Source organism: Candoia aspera, chromosome 1 (genome assembly GCF_035149785.1).
Source record: "Candoia aspera isolate rCanAsp1 chromosome 1, rCanAsp1.hap2, whole genome shotgun sequence".
Taxonomy (NCBI): domain Eukaryota; kingdom Metazoa; phylum Chordata; class Lepidosauria; order Squamata; family Boidae; genus Candoia; species Candoia aspera.
Genome location: NC_086153.1, coordinates 342,067,201 through 342,095,085, shown reverse-complemented (window position 1 = coordinate 342,095,085; position 27,885 = coordinate 342,067,201). Strand labels below are relative to the sequence as shown.

The window sequence follows — 27,885 nt, the reverse complement described above, 5'->3', positions numbered from 1 at the left end:
TCTTTGCATTTTTAAAGGTTTTAGTTTTCACATACTGTAGTTGTATATGTATATGTAACAATTGAACTAATGATTGCTTCAAATGGTTGGCTGGTGAGTTTCCCAAAAAACTAATTTCAGACTTTTGAACCTGGCTTGCCTGTGATGCCCACCCACCCGCAGCTCCAGGCCAAGCACCGTCTTTGGAGGCTGCTGTTCTGGAAGATGGTGAAATTAGCTTTGGCAGTGAATGAGGAGTTCTCTCTCTCCCCCCCTCCCCCCGCAATCCCCATTTTCCTCTCCCAGAGCCAAGCATGCAGGCTTCAGAGGAGGGCTCCAATCCTGCCACCCCTGTGGCACTGCGCACATCGGCCTCAGTCCAAGCCCCGGTGGTTCAGCCTGTGCCAGCATCCCAGCAGGTAAGGCCTCCACTCCTATGGCCAGAGAAAATCCACCTGCTTCCCTGAACTTCCTCCTTTGTGAGAAATTGTGTGCCCAGCGCTTGTCTTCTCGTGTCCTTTTCAAGGTGGCGGCTTGGGCTCCTGGGTTTTCAGTTCCCCCCAAATCAGGCGTAAAATCGCCAAACTGCTGAGTTGGAAGGGGCAACCAGGTTCATCAAGGTCAACCCTCTGCAGCAATTGTCAGAGGAGAGCCATGCTAGTCTATGGCAGCAAAAAGCCAGAAGGCACCTGGGAGCATCTTTTCCAATTCACAAATTTTATTCAGAGGCAGTGCTCACAAAAGCTTCTGCCTTTGAATAAAATGCATGAGTCAGAAAGGTGTTTCTGGATTTCTTCGTTTTCTTTCCCTCTGAGATGAAAATGATGGAGGGCTTCTCGCTGGTGGCACATGACTTCCACTTACATGGAGTTTGAGTTGCCCCATGTTAAAAAAAGCATCTCACATATAAATCATAGAACTGAGAAAGTGCAGGGAGAGGTCACCAAAATGGGAAGTGTAGGAATGGGGAACCTACAAACAATATTTGCAAAGGGAGCAAAGGAAAGCACAGAGAATGGTAGAAATGGGGCCAAGCAAATGTAATCGGGGCAAGATCAAAAACGGTCTGTTTCACGCAGCTTGACGTAGTTTCCTTCTGGAAGTCAAAGCCACCAGATACGGTGATGCTGGGGTGGCTTTAAGGGAGACTTGGAGAAAGGTTGGCCAGCTTTCAGCCAAGTGGTTGCGTGGCACTGCTCAGTGAGGGGCTTCCCATTGGAGTGCCCGCTTGGAGAGGCAGCCCTGAACTACCAGACAGATCCCTTTTGGGTGGGACCCACCCGGGTGGGACCCACCCTGGCACCTCTTAGTAGAACGAGGGTGGGTAAACTCTTCCTTGTGAACCACCAGGAGTCTGAATAAGTTTAATCAATCAGTCAATCAGTAAATGTACTCACAGGGAAAGAGAAACAATCAAGTCAAGACAGAGTGTTACTGAGCAGGGAAGCGCTCTTCCATGTCTTTTGTGGTGTTTGCTGGCTGGCTGGCTGGCTTGATGTCGCTGCCTTTCTTCAAGAGCTGGAGGAGGCCGGGGGGTGATAGCACTGAGGACTCTGCTCACGGCAGCCCTGCGGTAGGGCCATGGCGGGTTTGAGTGGCCGCGTCAGAAACAGGGTGGGAGGACTGGGGGGGCACTTTGAGCAGGGAGCTGCTCTCTCTGCTTCAGTTGTTGTTCCTCATTCCTGAAGACAGGGAGATCGGCTTCCCTCGCAGGGTTGGCATAAGGGTAACACCTGGTATGCGCCCATCAGGCACTCCGAAAGCATTAGACGCATGGCTGGTTAATTTAGGCCAAAGGGACAGGTGAATTAAGAATTAAGGCCAAGCCCTGGTAGTCCAAACTGATAAACTGGATTTAGCAATCACCCGGGAAGTCAGGTTTAGGAACTACGATCTGTTTCACACATCATGCTTGCCACTGGGCATTTCTTAGAAGGCTGTTTGATGCCTACTGGATGCTGGCTGAAACGCTGCTAGTCAAGAGGCAAACGTGTCGTTCCCCAGACCTCCCCCAGCTGACCCTCTTTTCTTTTCCTTTCTTTGTTCCTTTTCCCAGCGAGTTTTGGTCCAAGCCACGAGCTCCATGCCCAAAGGGGTACAGATGCCTCAGCTGACTCTCCCCAGGGCCCAGCAGGTAAAGTCTTGGCGTGGCACAAAGGCTGAGCTACTCCCACCTTCCCTGGAACAGGGGCTCAGCCCAGGAACTGGGAACAGGGAGGAACACTGGAGCACTTGCACCCTGGCAGGGTTTGCTTTCAAAATGTGGGGAAAAACGTGTAGCTGTAAACCTAACCCTAATGATCGCGTCTAAATCGACCTGATTTAGATGGGTAAGTGACTACACTGCCTTCTGGCAGCAAACGAAATTTGTACATATCAAATGAGTGAAATTCTCAGGGGAGCCAATCTGTGGCTGATTTGTAAACCAGGCAGGCCTTCCATTGTCCCCCACCCTTTAAGGTGGCAGGCCGGCTGAAGCGATTATTCTTTAAGAACAAGCCCACAAAACCTACAGAAGCGATTCCAGCAAAAGATTTTGAGTCCGATGTGCAGATCTCTTACCAGGTACATGCTTTCCAAACTAGCATCCTCTGCAGAGTGAATGTGGCACCTGCACACAGGAGGTGGAACTGCCCCATCGTCCACTGGTCAATGTCTCTCAGCTCAAATGGGGGGGGCAACCTTTTTCCAGCTTTTTTTGTGCCACTGGGCGTATTCTGGGGCCAACCTCTAAAAGAGTGGGTGGGGATGGGTGACTAATAGGATGAGGATGATACTTCAGATGAACAAGAGGGAAGATTCAAAATGATCTAGACCAGTGTTCTTCAACCTCGGCAACTTTAAGATGGGTGGACTTCAGCTCCCAGAATTCCCCAGCCAGCATGAGAAGACGAGACATCTCAAAGTTGCCAAGGCTGAGAAACACTGCTGTATCAGTGTTCTTCAACCGTGGCAGCTTTAAGATGTGTGACTTCAACTCCTGGAATTCTGGGAGTTGAAGTCCACCCATCTTAAAGTTGCCAAGGTTGAAGAACACTGGTCTAGGCAGATTTGAGCAGAGGACTGAAATGAACAGGGTGGAATTACAGTAATCAGGGAGAAATGGCAAGTTGTACATTGGGCTGAGAAAATGAAAGGCCCGTGACTAGGAGGGGAGACCTGGCTTGGCAGCCGCAGACGCAAACAAGTGTTCTAAAGGTTGTAAGTGGAAGATAAGCCAGTAGTGTGACACAGCTGCTAAACAGGCCAGTGCACTCTTGGGGTGCCTCAACAGGAGCACAGAGTCCAAATCACGTGAACGAATGGTGCCCCTCTACTCTGCCCTGGTCAGCCCCCATTTGGAGTCCGGTTCTGGGTGCCGCAGGGCAGAAAGCCCAGTGACAAATTGGAGAGCTCCTAGGAGGACTACCCAGGGGGTGAAGGGTCTGGAACACCCCGTGAGAAACCGTTGAAGGACCTGGGCAGGCTGAGCCCAGAAAGAGAAGGCGGAGGGGAGACAGGAGGACCACCCAGCCGCAGAGAAGAGGGACGGACGTATTCTCTGTTGGCCTGGGGGCAGGAGTCGGACAGGTGGGTTAAAACTACAAGGAAGTCCTGGCTGTGTGAGCTGTAAGCCAGCAGAACTTGCTGCCACTTGGAGTCGTGTGTGCTCTTCAGGAGAGGTCTTCAAACAGGCTGGGTGGTCATTTGTCTGAAATGCAGCAGTGAATCCTGCACTGAGCAGGGGGTTGGGCTAGATGACCTCTAAGACCCCTCCCAACTCTATGTTTCTATTATTCCCCAAATTTTAAATAGGTCTCCTATCCTATACCTACTTACCTGCAAATCAACTACATGGAAAATAGGGACAGTTTCTTCTGAGTCAGCGTCTGGGGTTCTGTTCTAGAAATGGTTGGTTTCTCCAAGTGAGGACCTCCAGATGTGTCAGACTACAATTCCCAGAATGTCCAGCCAGGACAGCGTACCTCTGCAGAGAACTTCCTCTGCCTTTGATCATTTAGCAAATAGTAGAATGTCCCCTTTGTACAGCCCAGTTTCACCTTGACAGGATGTTCCAACCTTAAATACTGTAAATACTGCAACCTAAGAGACGGCTTCATACATGGACTTCCCCAGATGGACAACATCGAAATCAGATTGACTACATCCTTTGCAGCCAAAGGTGGCGGACATCTGTACAGTCGGTAAAAACAAGACCTGGAGCTGACTGTAGTTCAGATCATGAACTTCTTCTTGCACAATTTAGGATCAGGCTAAAGAGATTAGGGAACACCCACAGATCAGCTAGATATGAGCTCACTAATATCCCTAAGGAATATGCAGTGGAGGTGAAGAATAGATTTAAGGGACTGGACTTAGTAGATAGGGTCCCGGAAGAACTCTGGACAGAAGTTCGCAACGCTGTTCAGGAGGTGGCAACAAAATACATCCCAAAGAAAGAGAAAACCAAGAAGGCAAAGTGGCTGTCTGCTGAGACACTAGAAGTAGCTCAAGAAAGAAGGAAAGCAAAAGGCAACAGTGATAGGGGGAGATATGCCCAATTAAAGGCAAAATTCCAGAGGTTAGCCAGGAGAGATAAGGAATTATTTTTAAACAAGCAATGCGCGGAAGTGGAAGAAGACAATAGAATAGGAAGGACAAGAGATCTCTTCCATAAAATTAGGAACATCGGAGGTAAATTCCAGGCAAAAATGGGTATGATCAAAAACAAAGATGGCAAGGACCTAACAGAAGAAGAAGAGATCAAGAAAAGGTGGCAAGAATATACGGAAGACCTGTATAGGAAGGATAACATTATCGGGGATAGCTTTGACGGTGTGGTCAGTGAGCTAGAGCCAGACATCCTGAAGAGTGAGGTTGAGTGGGCCTTAAGAAGCATTGCTAATAACAAGGCAGCAGGAGATGACGGCATCCCAGCTGAACTGTTCAAAATCTTGCAAGATGATGCTGTCAAGGTAATGCAAGCTATATGCCAGCAAATTTGGAAAACACAGGAATGGCCATCAGATTGGAAACAATCAACTTATATCCCCATACCAAAAAAGGGAAACACGAAAGAATGTTCAAACTATCGAACAGTGGCACTCATCTCACATGCCAGTAAGGTAATGCTCAAGATCCTGCAAGGTGGACTTCAGCAATTCATGGAGTGAGAATTGCCAGATGTACAAGCTGGGTTTAGAAAAGGCAGAGGAACCAGGGACCAAATTGCCAAGATCTGCTGGATAATGGAAAAAGCCAGGGAGTTTCAGAAAAACATCTATTTCTGTTTTATTGACTATTCTAAAGCCTTTGACTGTGTGGACCATAACAAATTGTGGCAAGTTCTTAGCGGTATGGGGATACCAAGTCATCTTGTCTGCCTCCTGAAGAATCTGTATAACGACCAAGTAGCAACAGTAAGAACAGACCATGGAACAATGAACTGGTTTAAGATTGGGGAAGGAGTACGGCAGGGCTGTATCCTCTCACCCTACCTATTCAGCTTGTACGCAGAACACATCATGCAACATGCTGGACTTGAGGAATCCAAGGCTGGAGTTAAAATCTCTGGAAGAAACATTAACAATCTCAGATATGCAGATGATACCACTTTGATGGCTGAAAGCGAAGAGGAACTGAGGGGCCTCATAACGAAGGTGAAAGAAGGAAGTGCAAAAGCTGGCTTGCAGCTAAACCTCAAAAAAACCAAGATTATGACAACCAGCTTGATTGATAACTGGCAAATAGAGGGAGAAAATGTAGAGGCAGTGAAAGACTTTGTATTTCTAGGTGCGAAGATTACTGCAGATGCTGACTGCAGTCAGGAAATCAGAAGACGCTTAATCCTTGGGAGAAGAGCAATGACAAATCTCAATAAAATAGTTAAGAGCAGAGACATCACACTGACAACAAAGGTCCGCATAGTTAAAGCAATGGTGTTCCCCGTAGTAACATATGGCTGCGAGAGCTGGACCACAGGGAAGGCTGAGAGAAGGAAGATCGATGCTTTTGAACTGTGGTGTTGGAGGAAAATCCTGAGAGTGCCTTGGACTGCAAGAAGATCAAACCAGTCCATCCTCCAGGAAATCAAGCCAGACTGCTCACTTGAGGGAATGATATGAAAGGCAAAACTGAAATACTTTGGCCACATCATGAGACAGGACACCCTGGAGAAGATGCTGATGCTAGGGAGAGTGGAAGGCAAAAGGAAGAGGGGCCGACCAAGGGCAAGGTGGATGGATGACATTCTAGAGGTGACGGACTCGTCCCTGGGGTTGCTGGGGGTGTTGACGACCGACAGGAAGCTCTGGCGTGGGCTGGTCCATGAAGTCACGAAGAGTCGGAAGCGACTGAACGAATAAACAACAACAACAAATACTGTAAATACAGGCATGCCTTTTCACATTATTCATTCTCCTTTTACCCTTTCAGTCCACTGCTGACCACATGCAACTTCAAGGGGTGGGAGGGCCAGAGCCCAGGAGAGGCCATTTCAATTATTAAAGAACACCAGCTCACACAAAAGCCAGTCTGGGATGGACCACATCTGCTCCTGCTCTAAGAGGGATCCAGTTCTGGATCTGTTACATCATGATTGATTAGAATCTGTTTCCAGAGCTTGAGATCCACCATTAAACAAACTGGTTTAACGTTACGGACTCTGAACACAGACTCTTGATTCCATTATACAGCCTGGTTTCTAATGCCACCCTGTGGCCAGGAAAGGCTGTTTGTAATTGTTTTCTAAACACACACACACATGCGCGCGTGCACACACCAGGCACCTCTAAACATGCGCATGTTGTGTTTGCTTTATGTCAAAAAGCAAATGAGACAATTCTGTCTTCAAATATAAGCTTTAGGTTGCAAGCTTTTAGAAAGCCTGTTGGCTCTTCTCCAGGGGAGGATTTAAGGGAAAAAAAAACAATTATTGCAAAGCTGGAACTACAAAACACCCATTGGCCCTATCTTGGCTGCGAGATCCTGGCTTCTAACTTTAATTTTGAACGTTTGCAGGCGCATTCAGATAACTTTATGGTTCTGTCTCCTCCCCTTGGAACAAAGCAAGCTGAGGGCAAGGTGGGGGATCAAGCATCCCCATTAAACAGTCTGTGCCTTCGGTGGTGAACACATTTCCAGACACTATTCCTTCAAATGTGCGGATTGCCAAAGGTATCCCCAAATCTGCCTTGTCCCTTTCCGCAGAGATAGATGCGCGTAGCTTTCCATGACCACGATTGCTTTCCCAGCTAGAATTATGGGGAAAGGACCAGAGTTTTAAATTCCAGAGTTTTAAGGTTTGGCTGCTGCTCAGACATCTGTCAAAGTCCCAACATTATTTTAAAGACAAGTCCATTGTTTGGACTCTTGCGGGAACAGGTTTAAGCTGGCCGGTGCTAACATTTCACTACTAATGAGTTAAGTAATATATGCTAAAGACCTATCAGAAGAATACTGGAGGGAGGAGGGGAGGGAGGGAGCTTGGAGTCCCCAGGAGTGGACTGAGGTCTGGAGGGATCAAAATGTTTTCATTTTTATGGCATTTGTGCTTGGTTTCATGGGATGGATCCTGCCAAGCTGATGTCTGCCTACGCCTGCCACAGCTGGGAATATTTTTGCTTGTTTCAGGCTGTCTCTGTGCTACATCCCAGCCTGAAACGGGTCCAGATAATCATAGTCTTATATCTTACATCCCTCTTTTCAGTAGATTGCTCTGAGGATGTTTGCAGATGATTTTAAGTGGGCTTTGTGCATTTGAGGCTGGGTTTGGGTGGTGGGCCAAGCGCTGGGGAGTCCTCAGCTCTCTGTCAGCTGCTTCAGTCCCATCTGTGATTAAACCATCCAATCTTTACAGTTTTTGCAGGGATACCCGGCTTTTCAGGCAGGCTTCCCTTTTCCTGAGATATCCCCAAGCGGGTGCCCCGAAATTCACGACAGCCTCTTGAAGCTGAGCGGAGCACCCAAGTCCCCGCTTCAGGCATCCTGGGATGGGGAAGGATCCATTTTCTCCCTTGCCCCGCAGCTACAGCTTCCCTGTGCAGTCTGGCTCCCGCGCGTGCCCGTCGTATCTCCTTCCATTTCCGTCCACAGAAAACACCCCACAGAAAGCTAAGCCTGGTTCCCAGCTTCTCGCCGGCCCACCTCGTTTTCCTAGCAGGGCCACGTCAGTTCCAGGGTGGCTTCCTGAGGCTGCCCAGTTTCACCTGCAAGAAGAGAATGCGGTAGGGACTGGTGCAGGGTGATGCACTCTGTGGCTTGCAACTATGCGGGAGTGTCTGCAGGGTGCGGTCCAAAAAGTCAAGATGGCAGCCACGATGACGCAGTCGAAGCTCCGCCTGTTTTTCATGTGCGACCCAGGGCTTCCATCGCACCGTTGTGGCAGCCATCCTGACTTTTTGGGCCGCGTTCTGTGGACACCCATGCCCACGTCCAGCCACCCACAGGAACAGGAGGAGATCCCCTCCTCTGCAACCCGAGGGGGCATCGCCACATTTTAAGACAAGGAAAAGCAGGCACGGACCAAGCGGCAAGCAGCCTCGCCCACGGATGTGGGGGAAGTCCAGATCTGCCACAGATGTCCCAGGCTTTGGCTGTAGAAGCTGGTCGCCTGCTCCGTTTGTGCAGCTGTATCTTTTACAGTGATTTTTTTTCTTTTTTTGCACTGGATAAAAATCCAGATTCCTTTCCAGAGCAAGATCTAGAGCCTGTCCAGCGTCTTTTACCCCCCCCTCCCTCCCCCATTTGAAAATGCTGTGTTTCCTCCAGGTGCAAACAGTGCAGCACATCTACCCAGCTGAAGTCCAGTATATCGAGGGAGGAGAGGCCGTCTACACCAACGGGACTCTGTAGGTGCCCTTCTCTCTCTCTCTCTCTCTCTCTCTCTCTCTCTCTCTCTCTCTCTCTCCCTCCCCACCTCCAATTTTGTTCCCAGTAGAAGTTCAGAGACTGAAGCCAAGATCCAGGAACCATTAGATGAGTAAAGGCGGGGAGGCGGGGGGCTGAGCCATCCCTTAAGTCCTGGGCAGGGAGGCTGTGTTCAGAGGAGGCTGGGGGGGCCCACTCCCCACTCCCCACTCCCCACTCCCCAGGCATGAGAGGGAGGGCAGGGGAGGGCTGCACTGGCAAGAGTCTCAATAAAGCAGAGTTCGGTTTTTCCAGTGGAGCCTGCTTCCGGGTCTGGTCCTCGTGCAGCTGGCATGGGGGGGGGGGCTGCAAGAGGGCTTCCAGGGCCCCTCACTGCTTCTTCCAAGGGGGGCCCATGTCGGCGAGAGAGATGGAGAACGAGGAATGGAAGGCTTTGAGGGCTCGTTCAGAGCAAGAGGGAAGGGGGGTCCTGCCCATCTGGTGGGACTAGGAGAAGTGTTCCCTCCTGGAGAATTGTGGGGGGGCCTTTGGACCTCTTCTGATCCTGGACAAGAAAGGGCATTGCCCTTGGACCTGCGGAGACCTCTTGGGGGTCTGCCCCCCCACTCCACGCTAACCCAGCCGCTTCCCTCCTTGGCAGGCGCGCCGCCTACGCCTACAACCCCGAGGCCCAGATCTACGCCCCCAGCAGCGCCTCTGCCTACTTTGAGCCACAGGGGGGCAGCTCCCAGGTGAGCCCGGGGGCATCCTCTCCCACCGCCCTCCCCTCCCACAGCATGGTGGGCCTCGCCCTGGACAGCGGGGGCAGCAGCCAGATCATCTCCAGCTCGGGGGCCTATCTCATCCATGGCGGGATGGAGAACACCCGGCACACCTTGGCGCACACCTCCCGGTCCTCTCCTGCCACGGTAGGTCAGGGCCAAGCCCGGGGTGGGGGCAGAGGGGCCAGGTCTCCCATTGGGCGTTGGGGAGTGGACAGGGCATATATTCTCGCTTGCATGTCCCACTGGGGGATGTCCTTTCTCAGCATGGTTTTCTGTTTTGCTCTTCCTCCGGAGCAGGGTTGCTCAACCTCAGCAACTTTAAGCCGTGTGGACTTCAGCTCCCAGAATTCCCCAGCCAGCCAGTTGAAGTCCACACAGCTTAAAGTTGCTGAGGTTGAGAAACCCTGCTCCGGAGAGTTCAGGACAGCAAGCGTGCTCCCACCTCTTGCATTTTATCTTCACTTCAGCCTTGCAGGGGAGTTAAACTGGGGAGGTCACTCACCAAGCCTCAAAAAGCCCGGAAGCTCCTTTTCCCAAATCTGTAGGAGGAGAGTTGTGTTAGTCTGTGGTGGCAACATTTCAGGAGGAGCCTGGAAGCTCCTTTTCCGACTCCCAAATTTTACGAAAAGGCAGAAGCTTTCGTGAGCTCAGGGAAGAGGACGAGGCAGAGACGTGGCCATGCGGTTCAGATTGGCTCCCAGCTGAGGTTGCGTCGTGGGCAGCGCAGTTAAGGGCACCCTGACCTGAGGCTTGAAGCTTCGCTTCCGGGAGCCCCCCGTCTCCTCTCCCAGCCGCCTGAGCCAGGGCTGTGTGTTTTGCTTTGCTTCTTTGTGGGGCCCTGAAGCTCTTCCTAGCAGCTAAGAGAGAAGCCCATTGTGGAGGGGGCTCCTCAAATTGGGCCCAGGCACAGATACGGAAGGAGAAGAAGGGGCGGGTGGGACAGGGGGCTGGAACGTTGGTCTGGCCTCCCCTGGTTGCACCCTCCACCCTCCTTGAGCTGCTTGGCCCCAGTGAGAGCCAGCTCTGCCCCTCTCCCCAGAGAACCAGGGCTCCAGGCTTCCTAAGAGGAGGCAAAGGTTTGTCCTCGGTTGAGCTGGAGAGCAGACTAGATCTTGCAGGGGTGGGCAGGGAGAGAGGCGGGGGCAGGACTTATCTGAACATCAGGACAGATTGGTCAGGGATAAAAGCAGCTCAGCCAAGTCTGTGGCTGCGGTTAGGATTCACTTTATTAGAACAGCAGTTAAGCCATCCAGGGCCATCGTGCGCGTGGCTCACTAGCGGCAAATTGCCGCTCACCGAAGGGGCTGGTTGAGCAGTGCAGAGAGGCTCTCCCCACAGTCCAATTAGCAAGGGCCAGAGGTTTCAGGATGGAAGGGCAACGCCGGCAGAAGTGTGACTAAGCCACCGTCTCATAAAAACGTCGTCTTCAGGAGCGCAAGACTCCTAAACTAATTTTGTAGCCCTGCCAGACTAAGGATGGTACGCTGCCAGGAGATACTGCAACTCACCAATGCGTTGAGTCAGGGCTGGCAGCTAAAGGAAGACACGGGCGTTTAAAAGAAGTTGCACGGCGGGATGTTGTGCCTGTTAAACTCTGAAATCCCTTGATGGAAAAAACATCAAGACGTGCTTAACAAATCACCAGTGCGTGGGTCTGTTCGGGTGAATTCCTCTTGCACATGATTCGATCTGATGGATTTAAATCACCTGCATCTGCGGATGGGACTAAAAAAATCCTGCAAGGCAGAAGCAATCCTGCCTTCTTGGAAGACGACAGGGAGGTCTCTTGGCCTGATTCAGGTTCAGTTCCCCTTTGCTGGCAGTGCTTGAAGTTTCCACAAGCTCCTATTAGAAACTGGTACCATAAAAAGAAATAAACCAGCTGGTTCGTCGATCGCCTGCCCCAAGTGGCAGGATGCGGCTGGTCTCAAAAAAGCTGATGACCATCAGGCCCAGCTAGTCCTTGCATAAGCGACCGTAAGGAATCCCAGGTCTGTTGGCTAAACTGGGATGGTGAGGAAGTGGTGGAGGACCATTTCTGTTCAGCGGCCAAGAGAACCACAGACGTGTATGTACAGGACGCCATCCCCAGGAGTCAGGCTTGACTCATGGGAAATGTTACCTTTGACATCACTGAGGGCTAGAAACTTGGTGCTCTGGGCAAGTTGTAAGTGGGTGCCACCCTTCCTGTTCCAATCCCCCTCCCCCCGCGTCTGCTGCTGTGCTGCGTGGCTCCCTTTGCATGCCATCCGACGCAGTTCCCTTGCACCCCTGCCACGCTAACACTCTCCTGCCTTCCAAAGTTTCGCTCAGCCTGTTTGGGGAAAGACCTGGATGGCGGTTCGGGTGCCAGCGGCATCAGCGGAGCCTCAGCTGGAGCGCCGTGTCTGATTTGCCTTCTCTTCCTTTTCTCTTCCTTTCCGGCTGGCTTCTTTCTGTAGCTCGAAATGGCCATTGAAAACCTCCAAAAAAATGAAGGCATAACATCGCACAAAAGCACCCTGCTGAACAGCCATGTAAGTTTTGATTTCCCCCCTCCTCCCTCCCCCTGGCTTTGGGCGCTGCCTTCTTCCAGCGGGATCCTGGGGAGGAGAAGCGTCCCCCGGGGGGCTGGCATGGGCCGGGGGCCACGGCCACCCTTGGCTCAGGCGGATGTCCACAAAACGTTCCTGTTTGGGTGCCCAGGCTCTGTCGGGCAGACTCATCCAGGCAGGGTCAAAGGCGAACCCACCTGCGGGGCCAGGCCAAACGGGCCTTGCAGCGGAAGGTTGCAGGCCCCCGAGAGACCCAGAAGAGGAAGCCACCTTCGGCCAAGCCAGTCCCTGGGTCTGCTGGGTCCACACTGCTGGGCGCGGGTCCCCAGTCCTTCCCCACCCTTCCCGAGCTGCCAGCTTCCACATTGGGGCCTCTTGCAAGAAAGAGATTCCTTTCTTGGGGCACCTGAACAAAGGGCAGACAGGAGGCTGGGCCAACCCAGGGCTTGGGCTCTCCCACTGTGCTGACGGGCAGCCTTCTCTGGGCCGTCCTTTCCACGTCCGCTGAAGAACCCAGCCTCTCTCCTGAGCCTGGCCCAAGGATATGCTGTGCCTCAGATCCTGGGACCAGGAGCAGCAGGATGATGTGCGTCCAAGCCCTTGTCTCTTCTCTTCTGCCACCAAACACCCTCCTGGAGAGCCTCCCGCTTCTGGCCTTTTCTCTCTCTCTGGCCTTCTGCCTCATTCTCTGTGTTGCACTCGCCTCTCTGCTCCCTCCCCTTCTCCTCTGGGGCCGTGCTCCTAGCTCCTGGGGCAGGGTGGGGGTGATTCATTGGGGGACAGATGCAAGATACGAGTCGGGGTTTTCCTCCGTGTAGGAGCCCTAGAATCCTGGAACTGTGGGGTGGAAGGATCACCTGGTCCCACCCTCTGCAGCATGCAGGAGGACCAATGTCCACCCTGAGCTTTCTGTCAGCTCTCTTGCATCAGGATGGACTTTCCCAGCGTTGTCCAAACCGGCTCTACGTGCCCTCCAGAGTGCAAGGGGAGAGGGCAAAAGTTGTTGTCTCCAGGGGGAGCCCAGAAAGTGACCCCCCTCCCCAGAAGGCTGAGCAGCCTTCTCCATCCACGCCCTGTTCTCCCTTTCTTGGTGCATCCAGGGCCCCCAAGAGACCTGGGCAAATCCTCCTTGGGGTGGTCCAGACTCTGACTCCACCTTGTCTTCTCTTCTCTTCTCTTCCCCCCCATCCCTCCCCGCTTCCTCCAAGCAGCTGCAGTGGCTGCTGGACAACTATGAAACAGCTGAAGGGGTCAGCCTGCCCCGCAGTTCCCTCTACAGCCACTACCTGCGTCACTGCCAGGAGCACAAGCTGGATCCAGTCAACGCAGCCTCTTTTGGGAAGCTGATCCGTTCGGTCTTCATGGGCCTGAGGACACGTCGGCTAGGCACCAGGTCTGCAAGGGGTGGGGGAGAGCTGGAATATTTTGGATCCCCTTCCTCTCTGTTCAACTGAAACCCTGCCCCTTTTCTACACGCATCAGTCGCAGCTGTCATCTCACCCTTTTCTTTGACACACACACACAGCCCTGGCAGGGCATTGGATATCTAGCAGCTCAGAGCCAAGAAAGGCTGTCTTTGGATGCAGGAGGTCCACTGGGCTTGGGATCCCCTTTGCACAGCATTAAGGATGCATTCTTGCCCCAAAGCCCTTCCTCCACTATATCCAGCACCTATTTTAGCCTTTTTCTATGGAATCTGAGCTGTTTTTCAAGGATTTCTCTCCCTTTGGTGCTGATCCTCCAGGGAACTGCGGGGGGGGGGGGGATTAAGTAGAAGGGAGAGGTCCATGGAGGAGGCCCCTGAGCCCTGGTGGTGCCTTTCTCCTGAACCCGAGTCATAGGCATCTGGGGGAGGCCATAGTGCCATTGCACACATCATGCGAACAGGGTGAACCACACAATGGGCTTACGAGTGAGCATTTGCTCCATCCACACAATAATGTTGTGGGGTTCATGAGGTCTCCCCTACCTCTTGACCCCCCTGCGACCCCAGTTTCCATCCTTCGAGGATCCTATGCTTAGTCAAAGTTGCATCACAGCTTTCCCCAAGCCGGCGACCTCCATGGGGCTGGGGTTGCAATTCCCAGACTTTGTGGGCTGGGGAAAGCTGGTGCATAAGAGAACTGCTTCCCCACCCCGCCTCCCACGTTTGGAGCTGCTTTGAACACGCCCTCCCCAAATGGCACGGAAGTGGGAGCTACGAGCGTCTGCCTGGCTCGGAAGGGGAAGGTTCCTGGCAGCCCCCCTGAATTTCCTGCTTTTTCTTCCTGGAAACTGGAATTTATCTTGGAACCTTTCCAAGTGGCTTCTGGTCTGGCTCGGTATGAATTTGCAATCCGTCCTTGATGACCACCCTCAAAGGTGGCCTCGAAATGTCACTACTACTCATTCACTCCCAACATCTGCGAGGATTAGAATTGCTGCTTTGGCAAAAGGATTCTCTCTCCACGGGGGGGGGGGTCCCATCTTGGCATGACAAAGGCTCACCCCTGACACCCTGGGTTCAACCGTGTGTGTGTGCGTACATCAGCTCCCCACCACTTACTTAGACAATATGGGGCACGAAGGGTAAATCCTCCTAATCGGCTGCAGAGGGTCTCGTCAGGGATGCCAGCCTGTTGCCCAGTAGGTCTAGCCAAATTTCGGGAAGCATTTTCGTTGGGGGATTTGCAGAGCCCCTTCCACTCCTGTAAAGCCCCAAAGGTCCTTTCTCGGGGAGGGGCTGCAAATGGGATGGCTGCCCACCCATCTTGGGAATGAGCAGCAGCCTGTTTCCCTTTGCAGGGGGAACTCCAAGTACCATTACTACGGGATCCGCCTCAAGCCAGAGTCCCCCCTGAATCGCCTGCAGGAAGATGCTCAGTACATGGCCATGCGGCAGCAGCCAGCCCACCAGAAGCAAAGGTAGGACCCCAGCCCTTAGCGACATTTGCAACATCTTGGGCAGGGACTTTTTTTTTTAAAATAAAAGGCACTTTACTTGTCCTCATGGAACTGCCTGGTGGAAGTTCAGAGAGATGGAAAGCATTTTAAAGAAGAAACCTTGAAGAAAAGTAATTTAATTGATTTAGTGTGGTCTGGCTTCCTCAAAATTTAATACTAAGCCAGTGTGGAACTACAGCCCCCATCACTCCAGCCAGAAAGCCTCAGGGGCTGAACGCCCTGCTTCCCTCAAGGAGGCTGGGAGCTCACAGAAGCCCACCTCACCTGCTCCCCCCACCCAACTCTTCCCTGAAAGGCTTGGCGGCTTCTCCTAAGCGTAAAGGAAGCCTGTCTGAGCAGCTGCAGTCTCTCCCCCTCCTGTTCTGCAGGTACAGACCTTCCCAGAAGTCAGAGGGTGCAGCTGAAGGGGGGCCCATCAGCACCCCACACACCAGCCCCGAAGAGTCCGTGGCTGCCCAGTGTCAGCACCACCAGCAGTACATCAGTGAGCGAATGTTCCAGATAATAGTCCGCGCATGTCGGTGTTGGTGCTTCTGGAGCTCAGCGGCCTTTGCAACCTGATCTTTCATAATGCGAAGTCCCCAAGAGCCAGAACACCAAGATCTGAGGAGAAACCCTGTAGCTTTGGGAGCAGCGTCCGGTGGTGGGGAGGGTGTGGAAAGTGCAGACATGGGAGGTAAATTCACACAACTTGCTCAAACCCAGTTACTCCATTTTTCTGGATTCACGCAGTGCTTTGAAGTATAAACTAACAAAAAACAGACTGACTTCCTGCAACGGGCTAAGTCACGGAAATAAAAATAAGGCCCAGCAGGATTAAAGCAAACGAAGCACGGTTAAAGCAAACGAAGCGGGTCTGTCTCTGACCCGGGTTAACCGGACTGGGCGGGTCAGGTGCACGTGCACAAGAACCAGCTAGACCCGTGGAAGTCACGGCAGCAGGAACGGCTTCTGACCACGTTGCCTCCAGACTGTACTCCGAGATTGGCCTCCCATTTCTTCCCTTTTGGCCAAGGTCCCCCACACGCCGTAGTCAACATTCTGCCCCCATCAGCAAGCCACATCTTGAGGAAGAGGGGGTATTCACTGGCGGGGAGGGGGGTCGCTGACATCTCTTAGAAAGCAAAGCAGCCACCTTTGAATGAAATTTGGGAGTCGGAAGAGGTGCTGCCCGCCCCCGCCCCCGGGTGTTCTGCCCCCTCGACTGACTAACCCCGTTCCCCCCAGGCAGCGGCAGCTTCTCCTGCTCACACACGCTTTCCTTCCTGCCCCGTAGATGTCACCCACGTCCTTCCCGAATTCCCAGTCCTGAACCTGGAAAATGTCCTCCTGCAGGAGGGAATCGAGGCGGACGACCTCCAGACCCTTCAGCTCTTCTACCGACAGCACTGTGAGGTGATTCCCACACCGGGGGCTGTAATTAAGGGGGCCTGCCTGGGAGCCCCGCCAGCATTTGCATCGTTGGGGGCACCTGTGGGGCGACCTCAGGGGCGCGTCTCCCTGGAAAGCCCGCTGTCCCCACCGAGGGGAGGCCTCATGGGCGTCTGTCCCCGCAGGCCAACGTCGAGGTCGTCATGAGCCTCCAGCTGCCGTTCCTCGAGAAGCTCTGGCAGTCCTTCTGGAATTCCGAGTCCCTTCCCGGCCGAACGGGCGCCGGCCCCACCGGGGCCTCCAGGTAAAGCTGTCAGCAGGCAGCCTCTCCGCAACCGGGACAGTCGACCTCAGAACGGACGGCGCAAAGGCCTCCGGCTTGTCTGTTCCCCAGTGGCACCCAAACCTTAGAACGTCCCTGAAAGAGTTCCTCTCAGAAACATCTGCCCCTGCCAGGAAACGTCTGGGAGGGAGAGGCTGCGGTTTCCTGCAGCAGCTGGTTCCACGGTGAACTCTTCTCGCTGGTCAAGTATTTAGCTGAATCGGAACCGGCTTCTGGGCAAGGCAACTCCATTCTTGGGAAGAGGGCTTGCTCTTCGCTGGCTGACTTCCTCCCCAGGCACCTTCTGGCTCCTTCCCACCCTCTTCCTTGGTGTCTGGTCCAGGGAACCGCCTCCTCCAGGCCTGTCCCAGCCTTTGCACCCTCAGCCAACGGGCGCCCCACCACTTCTCCAGAATCCTGCCAGGCTCCTGTAGAGTCCAGCCAGCCTCGGAGTCAGCTTATCAGGCAGCTGGGAAGGGCCATCTGACCCAGCATCAGTGTTCCCGTTGGTCATCAGATCCATTCCTTTCTGCCCTTCCTTCTGCGCTTCACCACTGCCTGGTGGAAGACACGTCCTCCTCTTGGGGGAGACTGAGCCCAGATGGGAGCAGATAGGCCTGCCTCTCCTCAGTTAGCTCTCTGTCTGCCTTAGGATCTTCCTGGGGATTGATGTGGGACCGACTGGCCTGCAGTTCCAGAGGTCCTCTCTCCCCTGCTCTTCTGGGCAGCATCAGCCCTCCATCACTGTGGTACTCACCCAGTCCTCAGGACTTCTCAGAAATAATGACAGAAGGTTGGCCAGACCATCAGCAGGCTCCTTCAGTAGCCCAGAGTGCAGCCATTCTCACCTTGGGAAGTAAGTTCCTCAGGATCAGTTGGTACGCCTGAGCCGAGCTGGAATCCTGCTCCTTCAGCCAGCTGTTCACAGCTGCCTGGTGAAATGCCTGTCTTGGCCCCAGAGGAGATTCAACCGCAGTTGTTCAATTGTTCTGCCATTTCCTCGTTTCCTGCCACCACCCTCCGGCCGCCTTCGCTGGGCGGCCGATCTGCTGCTGCTTTTCCTCTGATGCTCAGCCTCTCTGGAGAAGCCCTTTTGGCCCTTCTGACATCCTCCTTGAACCTTTGCCCCCCAACAGCGTCTCCCCCTCCCGGCCCAGGCTGTCGGCTTCTCGGTGACCCATGACCCGATCCCCTCTCCGGTCCCTGGACAATCGGATGTTCGGCGGGTCACTAAGTTGCGGGTGGCCGCACGATTCTTCTTCTGCCGCCCTCCATTTCTTCCCTGCTTAGAATTGTCTGCCGTGGTGCTTTTCCGGTCTCCTTTTTGAGGATCCTCCCCCCCTTCCCGGAGTCCTTGGGCTTCTCCTGCCAGGGGGTCCTGCGTGGAGCGTTCCGAGTTTCAGGAAATCCGCTTTTCTGAAATCCAAGGCGTGTATCTCACTCAGTCAGTTCTCGTCTCCCTTCAAGTCGAGAATTCCAGGACTCCGGGGCGACTTTCCCCCAACGGTCCCGCTGCCGCCACTCCTCAGCCCCGCCGTCCCCACCGCCGAGTGTCAAGGGAGGAGAGCCGACCCCTCGCGCCCCCTCCCCACCCCTGGGAGAAAGTGGGCGGTGCGAGAGGCCAGCCGCGAACTCCCGGCAGGGCCCGCCTCCCCAGCGCCGTCGGGCGAGGTCCCGCCCCCGCTCGCTTCCCTTCCCTTCGAGAGATGCGCCGCTTGCCCTGAAGGCGCCGCCCGCCTCTTCTCCTGGGTGGGGCGGGCACGAGGAGGCATCGGCGGGACTCCTGCGCTGGTTTGTTTCCCTGCTGAACTTCAGCCCAGGTGCCTTCGGGGGACGGCCGAGGACCTCCGCTCGGGTCTCTGAGCAGGGTGGGGATTTCCGGCACACCCGCCCTGCGCCGCCTCACCCGCTCCTGTTGCCTCTGCAAATGCGGCATGAAGACCAGGCACTGCTAATCTTTCATTGAGTGGTTTCGGAGGCATCGTGAAAGCGACATGTCCTCTTCCTTTGGCAGCACGCCAAGTCTTTCCCCGAAGGGCTTGTTTTAAGCGTCCCGCCTTACAGCTCCACAGGTGACATCTCAGGCCTTCCTCATCAGTGAAAGCCTCGTTATGCTGCTCTTCCACCAAGCACGCTTTTGTCCCGTGTCTTTGGGGAGCCGTATTTCCTCTGTCAGCTTCTCACACAACATAGACAGACCTTTGTTCGCTCACAGCTCCAAGCAGCTCATTTCCTTTCTTCAAGCCCTGCTGTCAGCTTGTGCTTGTTGCAAACAGTGCCAGGTGGCTTTGGGAGAGAAATATAAACCGGCTACGAGCACTGCACGTCATGACAGAAGCGTCACTTCCATCCGTTTTCTTCTTCTTCCTCTTTTGCTCCTTACCCTGTCCACCTGCAGGGAAAGTTTGCTGGAGGCTTCTCTTTTGGCCCGCGCTCTGCTAAATGCCACTGCTGACCTCCACTGTTACCTGCTGCCGGACCTCCCTGTCCCCTTGCTTCTGCCTGTCCCTGCAGAACTTGGAGCAAATGGCATCCAGGTTTGAATGAGAGGACTGCCAGCTCACTGGAGTTTTGCCTAGCGTGGACTCCCTTCTCTGGGCAGTTTATTTGAGTAGAGAACGGTGAATAGCCAGAACAGTTCTGACTGAGTGGCCTGTGTATTTTTAACCAGTTATGCCCCAATTTTCTTTAAAATACCATTTTTTTAAGGGAGAATCTATACGGGGTTGAAGATGCTCCATTGCTATGCTCAGAGGAGCATTAACTGTTGATCCCTTTCGGTTTTATTTATTTGCCCTTTGCTCCTCAACCCGCCTCTGAGATTGGATTATCTGCGGATAAGTAACACGCTGATCAGAGTAATCAAAGCAGCACAGGAAAGTCTTGCTTCACACACATGGATCTGCATAAACAGGCTTCCCTGGTCTGTCCTGGGCTTAGGAGATTTGGCAGGTTGCCTTCCCAAGACAGCTAGAGAGCCCCAGGCTAGTGCTTGGAGGTTTCCACCTCCCATTAAAGCAGCTTCTCAGCCTCGGCCACTTCAAGAAGGCTTCAGCTCCCAGAAGGCTGGCTGGGCAATCCTGGGCACTGAAGTCCACACGTCTTGAAGTGGCCGAGGCTGAGAAGCTGCTTCAAAGGAATACATCACTGGCTGCAAGGCAAACCCTGATCAGGAGAGCAAGATTCAAGGGTGGAAACAAGGTGAACCTCAGCTCTTTTGCAGATTGCTGGGCAAGCAGGAGCCGTGTCGAAAGCTGTTCGCCCCCTTCCCAGTCCTCTGGAGGTACTCAGTTCGGATGTCTACCTGTTTGTTAAAATATTTCTAAGCTATCCTCTAGCTGTTGGCCCTGAATGCAGAGTGGGGACCCCGAATAGGCTTTTAGGAGCGGTTTGCTCTCTGGGCAAGCTTGGGGGCCTTTCACCTGAGCAGCACGCCTTGCTCAAGAGCCTGCTGTTGTGCCTTCCCCATGCAGCGAAGAGCCATACGAAGCCGTCATTCCGCAACACAAGCTGATCGCCCTGTGCAAATGCGAGCCCGTCGTGACGTGGATGCGGGGCTGCGACCACCTCCTATACCAAGCCCTCGTGGAGATTCTCATCCCGGATGTTCTCCGGCCTGTTCCCGGTGTGTGAAAGGGAAGGAGCCCTTTCGAAAGGAAGACTCTGCACAGCCTCCCTCTTGCTTTTCCATACCCATGTCAAACTCTTTAGTAAATGATGTAGTTTCCTATTCTATTCGCGCTCTGCAAGGCCACGGTGGTTTTTAAGCCTCCCGTTCCTGAGGGAATGGGCCACAGGCCATTGGCAGAGAACTTTTTAAAAATAAAGTTCAAGTTTCTGTCCATGGGATTTCCAGCCTGAAAAACCTCAGGGTTGTTCCAGAGGGCAGGACAAGAAACAGTGGGTTTAAATGACAAGGAAGCAGGGAAGGAGAAAGAAAAAAGCAGTTCATCAGTGGAAGGAACTGCCTTGGGAGGTGGTGGGCTCTCCTTTGCTGGAGGGGTTTCAACAAAGGCTGGGTGGCCACCTATCAGGGATGCTGAAATGCAGATTCCTGCCCTGGCAGGGGTTGGACTCGATGGAGACCAAGTCTAGTCCCTTCCAAGTCTTCCATTCTGGGATTCCATGGTCTGAAGGGTTGCGATTCTCACCGAGAAGGAGGGCCCCATAGTTGGGCTACATATGCGGCAGGTTCCTCTGTCCTAATATAAATCCACCACAAGGGCTACCGTCTTAATTTTGTGGCTGGGGAATTCTGGGAGCTGAAGTCCACACATCTTAAAGCGCCTGAGGGTGGGAAGCACCAGTTTAGGCCCTTGCCCAGTGGCAGAGCAGGCAGTGTGCCCTCAGAAGGTCCCAGGTTTCTCTTCCACATCTCCAGCTGAAAGGGTCGCTGGTAGCCAAAAGCGAGTTCAAGCTCGCCAAGCGACCCCTCTTGGTTCCCCCAGTCTGCCAAGCAGCCAGCCTTCCCCGGGAAGCGAGCCATGTCAGGAGGAGTCCCCGCCCTCTGTCGTGCTCAGAATCATCCAGAGAAACACTGCTAAAATGTGCTGGGGACGGGGTGCCTTCCCTCCCCGGCCACAGCAGCCTCTTTCTTAATCTCCTGCCTTTCCATCGCAAGCCACCCGCCCCTCAGCTGCTTCAAGAACCAGGGCCTCTCCGTCTTGGGAGAGTTTGGCGGCTTTGTTTGATTCCCGTCATCCATTGACTTCCATCCTGCCTTTTCTGTCCACACAAGATGCGACCGTTCATTGCTCTCCAGCCGTTTTGGCCCCAGAGGCACCTGTTGACCCTACGGGAATTCCCCATCTGGTGAGCACCAGGTTAGGGAGGATCAGTACGCTCCTGTGCTCTGGCCATAGAAAGGTAGCACGTCAGGACAGGGAGCCAGGGTCAGATACCTCTCTTAGGCAGTTGGCTTCCGATCTGCCAGGACTTCTTCTCTCCCTCTGCCTTGTGCCCAGGTCAGGGCCTGTGTCTGGAGGCCCACCTTGAATCTGGCTGGCGTTGCAACAAACCAGGATTTGGGTGCTGGCTGGATCATGAGTGTAGGAGTCCAGTTCAGAACTTCCTCTTTCCGCAGCACCTGCTGCTTGCCAGTTTACTCTTCAACGTCCAAGATGGTAGACTTGAAGCTTAAGTCAAGGTTGGAAGGAGGTCTCCTAGTCCAACCCCATTCCCCAGGCAGGAATCCTCAGACCATTCCAGACAGGCGGCCCTCCAACCTTTGTTTGAAAACCTCCAGCGATGGAGCCTTCACGGCTCCGGGAGGCAGGCTGGTCCCACGTGATCTTCATGACAGCCCTGTGAGGGTAGGCTGAGAGATACCGGGGGTCTTCCGGTGCCTACACAGCGATTCAGAGTGAGTCTTGCTGATGCTGTCCCTCTTAGTGTCCTGCTAGCTTGCTTTTTTGTTGTCTGTTGACCTTCTGCAGTTTAAAAGAATTGGGAGGTGCGGGGGGGGGGGGGACCGTTCATTTCCCATTAAAAAAATCTGCAGGAGGGAGAAAGCCGAGTGGCTCTGCCCAGCTCCCAGATGCTGCTGAGGCCACTCTGTCCTCTTCCCCTGCAGGCACTTTGACCCAAGCCATCCGCAATTTTGCCAAGAGTTTGGAGGGCTGGCTGATCAGCGCCATGAGCGAGTTCCCCCAGCCTGTGGTCCAAAGCAAGGTGAGCTGGTGGATCCCTCACGGGTCAGGGTGGAGGACAGGTTCAAATCTGGAGAGCAAACCACTTATGGGGCGGGGACAAAGGCAGAGCCCTCCCCCCCGCAGGGGGCTGCGTCTCCCCGGAATCAAGCCAGACGGACAAGTCCGCAGTCTGCTGGACCTTTCTCTTCCCCCTTTTGGGAGGGGGAGGCCCTTTCTTCTCTGGGCCTCTGGCACTTCTGCCGTCCTCTGGGTTTTTCTCAAAGGCTACCCCTAAAGGTGGGCCAGACCCCTCACCTTGGCCCCCTCAGGTGCAGTTTGGCTGGTCCTGGGTGGTTTCACTAATTGTTCCAGTTCTGGAGTTGGACCTCATTTCTGTCTGTCCCCAGCTTCTGCTTTGCTCCTTTCTCTGCTCTTTGCAGGGGTGTCTGTAGGGTGGGGTCAAAAAAGTCAAGATGGTGGCAGTGGTGATGCAATAGAAGCTCTGCCTGCAGTCTTGCAATGGTGCAAGTTTTTTGACCACAAATTTATATTTATTGTTTCGCTTTGCTAAGCTTGTATGCCACTCCAGTCTGAACTGATCGGTCCTCAGCCCTGCATGCATTAATGTTGTTAGTAATTTGGAATCATGGAGTTGGAAGGGATCTCAGAGGTCATCTAGTTCAGCCCCCTGCTCAGTGCAAGGATGGCATGGGTTTGGCTCCTGCCAACCTGAAAAAGGCCATCCTTATTACCCTAGTCTCCCTTGGGGTGGACCGTGGCATCGTGCCCAGTCCTGACATCATTGTGCAAATGACAGGATGGTGCCATCTGCATCCGTCGTGGAACTCCATGGCAGAGTCCTGTCATTTGCACGCTGATGTCACGCCACCTGTGGCATCCTTGGGAGATCACTCTGGCCTCTAACGAATGCCTCTCTCTGCCTCCCCCATTTCCTTTCTCTTCCTTATGCTCTGCCAGCTCTTAGTCAGCCCCTTGGACCACCTTGCTAAGGGCTCGCGTGGGCCTCTTGGGCACCTCTTTGCTCTCCTGGGGGCTCCATGTGCATGGGATCTGGTCCCTCTGCAGGGTTTTTCTTACCTCGGTTTATTTACACTCAGACAGAAAGCTCCTTAGGGTCAGGAATAGCTCCCATGCACCCTGGCTTTTATCCTGTAAGTATCTGGGGGTGGTTTTATGGGGACCCCATTGCTTGCTGGAAAGAGGCCCCGGTGCCCATCTGTGCCCCCAGGCTCCTATCTGGGGAGCCTCACTCTCTCTCTCCCCCCAGGTGGGCGTGGTGAGCGCCTTTGCCCAGACCCTGCGCAGGTACACGTCGCTGAACCACTTGGCCCAGGCTGCGCGGGCCGTCCTCCAGAACACGTCCCAGATCAACCAAATGCTCAGCGACCTCAACCGTGTGGACTTCGCCAACGTCCAGGTCAGTTCAGGTCCAAGTCTCTTGCGGCGGGGGGAGCTGGGGGTGCCTCGTGGCCACGGGCACGCTGGTTGATGGGACCTGTAGCCCAGCACTTCCACAGGGTGCCATCTGACCCTTTTGGGCAGGTGGAGGATTCCAGCCCCGCATCTCTGAGTTGTCCAGTGAAATTAATGTTTGGCATGAATATCTAGAATTTTGAAATTAGTGCAGTTTGAACCAGCTCTGCCTTAAGAGGGGCATCAAAAGCTAATAGCCCAGGCTGAACCCTTCTTGTACTCAGGGGGATCGGAAAACCTTGGAGACCGAGGTTCTGGATAGGATTTCAAAGGGCAGGTGTGCGTGGGGCTTTCCTTACATGCATCATGGCTCTGAAAGGAACGTAGCGAGCGATCCTCCTCCTCCTCCATACTATTAATTTAAATTTCCATAGATATACTTACAACCTGGAAGACACGTCACAAGAGGCAGGTTTCAGACATCCGGTAATACTTCTGCTAGTTTCATTCAGAGCAACCTCTACTTTCCCATCATGTGCTGGTTTATACCAACCTGGGCAGGTGTATTCGCCTGCCAAGTAGCAAAGGGCTACTGCTGTCGCTTTAAGGGCCCTTGCTTTGGCACCCCAAGTAGAGCTCGTTAGTTTCCTGAGAACGTTGTTCCTTCCACGGACCTTGGGTTTAGTATTGACACCATGTTGTTTGTACGTGAGGGCCCTGTCTGAAGTAACCCCTAAGCATTTAGGGTTACGGCAATGCTCCAGTATCACTCCTTTCCACGTAATTTTCAGCTTCCTAGCGGCCTGCCTATTGCGAAGATGGAAGGCACATACCTGAGCCTTTGCTGGGTTTGGCCTTGGCTGGTTATCGCGATAGCACCAATCCAGCTCTTCCACAGCTTCAGTGAGGCGCTGTTCTACCTCCTCAAATGTTTTTTCCCGTACAGCCATTGCTCGATCATCAGCGTATATATAGTTGTTAGTGCCTGCAGGAAGCGGCTGATCATTGGTGTAAATATTGAAAAGGGTTGGGGCCGATACACTACCCTGTGGTAAGCCATTCCTAGTTTCTCTTCCCTGGAACTCCACTTAAACTCCACTTGAGAGGCTTAAATCGTGAATATCCAAGCGACACCCTCTGTATGGCCTACAACCGGCTCCTCAGAGACTAAAATCCAGGAAAGGTTTCCTTAGGTCGACGGAAGATTTCGATGAATTTAAAAGCAGAGCGGACCTATGGAAGCTACAAAGAACCAGCGCTGGGTGGAACCAGCAGAGGAGCTGGCACCCGGGCCTGGCGAAAGTTGGGAAGTATGGAAATCGCTGAACAGACTGCTCACGGGCCTAACAAGATCCAGAGATACTCTGAGCAAATGGGGCTGTCCAGGGCCTCTGCCCTTGGTGACTGTGGAGACACACAGACAACCACACACTTGTACACTGGTCCTCTGCGCCCTGATCAGTGCACGTTTGAGGACCTCATGACAGCGCGACAGAACGCGATTAATGTTGCCAGTTTCTGGGCAAGATCTGCTTAACTTTTATATATTTTATATGAAGTATAAAAGCTAAATTCTGTGTTTTGCAGTGTGCCTTATTTAATTGTGATGCTTCTGACATGAATAAAAAAAATGTCACAAGAGGAAAAGCAAATGCAAAGGGAAGAGGAAAACTCTGTCCCAATCCTGAAATTACAAAGTTCTTCTAAATTCCACTCTCCCTTCAGAGGGAGGAAAAGCAGAATGGTATCTCCCCCCCCCCACGCCCCCCCCACGCCCCCCCACACCACTCTCCCATTTCTTGAGCTGGAATGATGGGGAGGGAGCACCTCCCACTTCTTCCAGTTCTCCCCCTTTGCCCTGCTGACCTGCCAGCAGCAAACTGAAGTGGATGCTTAAGGTTTCAGAAAGGTCCCTGAAGCCAGAGCACACCAGTATCTCTTCTGTCCCCAGCATCCTCTGTTGTCCACAGACAGACTGCCTCTGGACCGAAAGGTTCCACCTAGCCATTGTGATCATTAGCCACCGGGAGCCTTCTCCCCTCTCCCTTCGTCGTAGGGGTGGAGAGACCTGTGCAGGGCCCCAAATCCTGAAGCATCCGTTGGCAGGTGTGTCTCTTTCTCTCCCCCTGGCCAGGAGCAAGCCTCGTGGGTCTGCCAGTGCGAAGAGGGCCTGGTGCAAAAGCTGGAGCAGGATTTCAAGCTGACCCTGCAGCAGCAGAGCTCTTTGGACCAGTGGGCCAGCTGGCTGGACGACGTGGTCACCCAGGTCCTGAAGCCGCACGAGGGCGGGGCCGGCTTCCCCAAGGCAGCCCGGCAGTTCCTGCTGAAGTGGTCCTTCTACAGGTAAGGCCTCTGCCCCGCCCCTCCCTGCAGGCCAAGAACTGGCGAAAACTGGACAGGCCCAGAGGCCCATGTGCCACTGCAGGGGAACCGGGCACAGGCATTGGGGAAGCTGATTGGCGCTGCGGTCTGATGTGCTAGCTTTCTACTTGGAGAGACTTCTCTTACCTGGAGGAGTGCGCAGTTATACAATCCAGTTGGAATGTCTGCCCACACGCACGGATGCACGCGTATAAACACACACACACACACACACAGGCTTGTGTCTTTGCTTGCTAAGAACCTTTCCGAGACCACGAACCACTAGATTTCCTCCTGAGGCCAGGCAGGCTTCCCAGGGTCTCGGGCTGAGCTGCTGAGCAGCCACGTCTTTCTTCCCCAGCTCCATGGTGATTCGGGACCTCACCTTGCGCAGCGCCGTCAGTTTTGGCTCCTTCCACCTGATCCGCCTTCTCTACGACGAATACATGTTCTACCTGGTGGAGCATCGGGTGGCTGAAGCCACAGGGGAGACGCCCATCGCCGTGATGGGAGAGGTAAGGGCCAGTTGTGGCCTGCCTTCAGCCCTGCAGGAAGCCACCCAACACCCGCCCGTGGCTTGGTGCAGGGAGGCCACCTTCTCTTTCCTGCTCTCGTGGGGCTGCCACTGGGTGGGTTTGCGGAGTGTCTTGCAAAACACTAAACCCGGTGGGCAGGTGGCCCCCTTTGGTGGCATGCCCATTTGCGCAGGGGGAAGTCCCAGAGCCTGGGCTGCTGGAAACCCAGAGAAAGGTCGCCAGTGCAGGTGGACAAAACTCACATGGACAGCCAGCCAGATGAGTCTCCCTGCTGAAAAGTACCCAGGCAGAGGGACTGGAAAAGCCCAAGGCCTCAGAGAGTCCTGGTTAGTCCAGGCAGACCCACTTGGCTCCCTCCAGAGGCCCCCAGGTCACCCTCCTGTTCAGCGTGTTGGCTTTGCATTTGGACTGCAGCCTGGAAGTTTCGGGGGCAGAAGGGCCGCAGCAGAGTCCCATGCTGAGCGTTAGACTGTATGGGACCTCGGCGCCAGCCAAGCCGACTGGGCTGTAGGTTCCGATGCTCCTGCATTCACCGCATGCCCCCGATGGCAGGGAGAGGGGGGGTGAGGGGCGGGCCCCGCCTTGTCTCTGGAGCCACACGGAACAACCCCTCTTCTCTTCCCCAGCTCAGCGACCTCACGTCCATGTCTCCGGCTGTGCTTGAGAAAGGTACGGTTCATCCCTCCTGCCCCCACGGGAGGCATCTCCAAGCCCAGCTTCGGTGGCCTTCCCCCCAGGCTAAGGCTGGGTCCGTGTCTCTCCTTCCTGCAGACGGCTTCAGCCACCTGGGGGACGAGGCAGAGGCAGAGGCCCGGTGTGCCGGCAAGCCCCGGGTGAAGCGCGAACACAGCGACCCCGGCCCGTCCTTGCAGCAGATCTAGCCTCGGAGCAGGCAGGCCGTGCGCACTTTGCTCCTTACGCTGCTGAGAGTGCCAAAGCTTTCCAGAATGCCCGCGGGGACACGCAGGTCCCCCACGATGGCATCGTGCCTCTTAGTTCCTCCTCACGTGTACGTGTCGTCGCCGAAGACGGGCCGGCGTCCAGCCAGGCGGTTGACTGGAAAGAGAGAAGGCCCCCATCTCAGCCGTCAGCCAGTCCCTCTTTGCAGGGCCCCCGGCCCCCTCCTGTCCACCCTCCTGCTCTTTCGCTCTGCCTTAACTGACT

The 27,885-nt window shown here is 54.1% G+C and overlaps 1 protein-coding gene across 2 annotated transcripts; it reads left to right on the top strand.

Annotated features, from left to right (window-relative positions):
• Positions 1–287: 287 nt before the first annotated feature.
• On the top strand, positions 288–27,783 carry RFX2 (regulatory factor X2). 2 transcript variants are annotated; one of them, XM_063290984.1, is made up of 17 exons: positions 288–398; positions 2,036–2,113; positions 8,728–8,807; positions 9,467–9,734; positions 12,032–12,106; positions 13,336–13,517; positions 14,909–15,028; positions 15,436–15,551; positions 16,344–16,462; positions 16,624–16,742; positions 20,234–20,385; positions 22,333–22,430; positions 23,679–23,828; positions 25,959–26,167; positions 26,547–26,700; positions 27,348–27,390; positions 27,493–27,783. In XM_063290984.1, the coding sequence occupies exons 1-17, from the start codon at positions 294–296 to the stop codon at positions 27,600–27,602; spliced, it is 2,178 nt and encodes a 725-aa protein (XP_063147054.1). In that variant the 5' UTR covers positions 288–293; the 3' UTR covers positions 27,603–27,783. The 2 variants fall into 2 exon arrangements, with proteins under 2 accessions (XP_063147054.1, XP_063147055.1); XM_063290985.1 differs by lacking the exon at positions 12,032–12,106.
• The last annotated feature ends 102 nt before the right edge of the window (positions 27,784–27,885 follow it).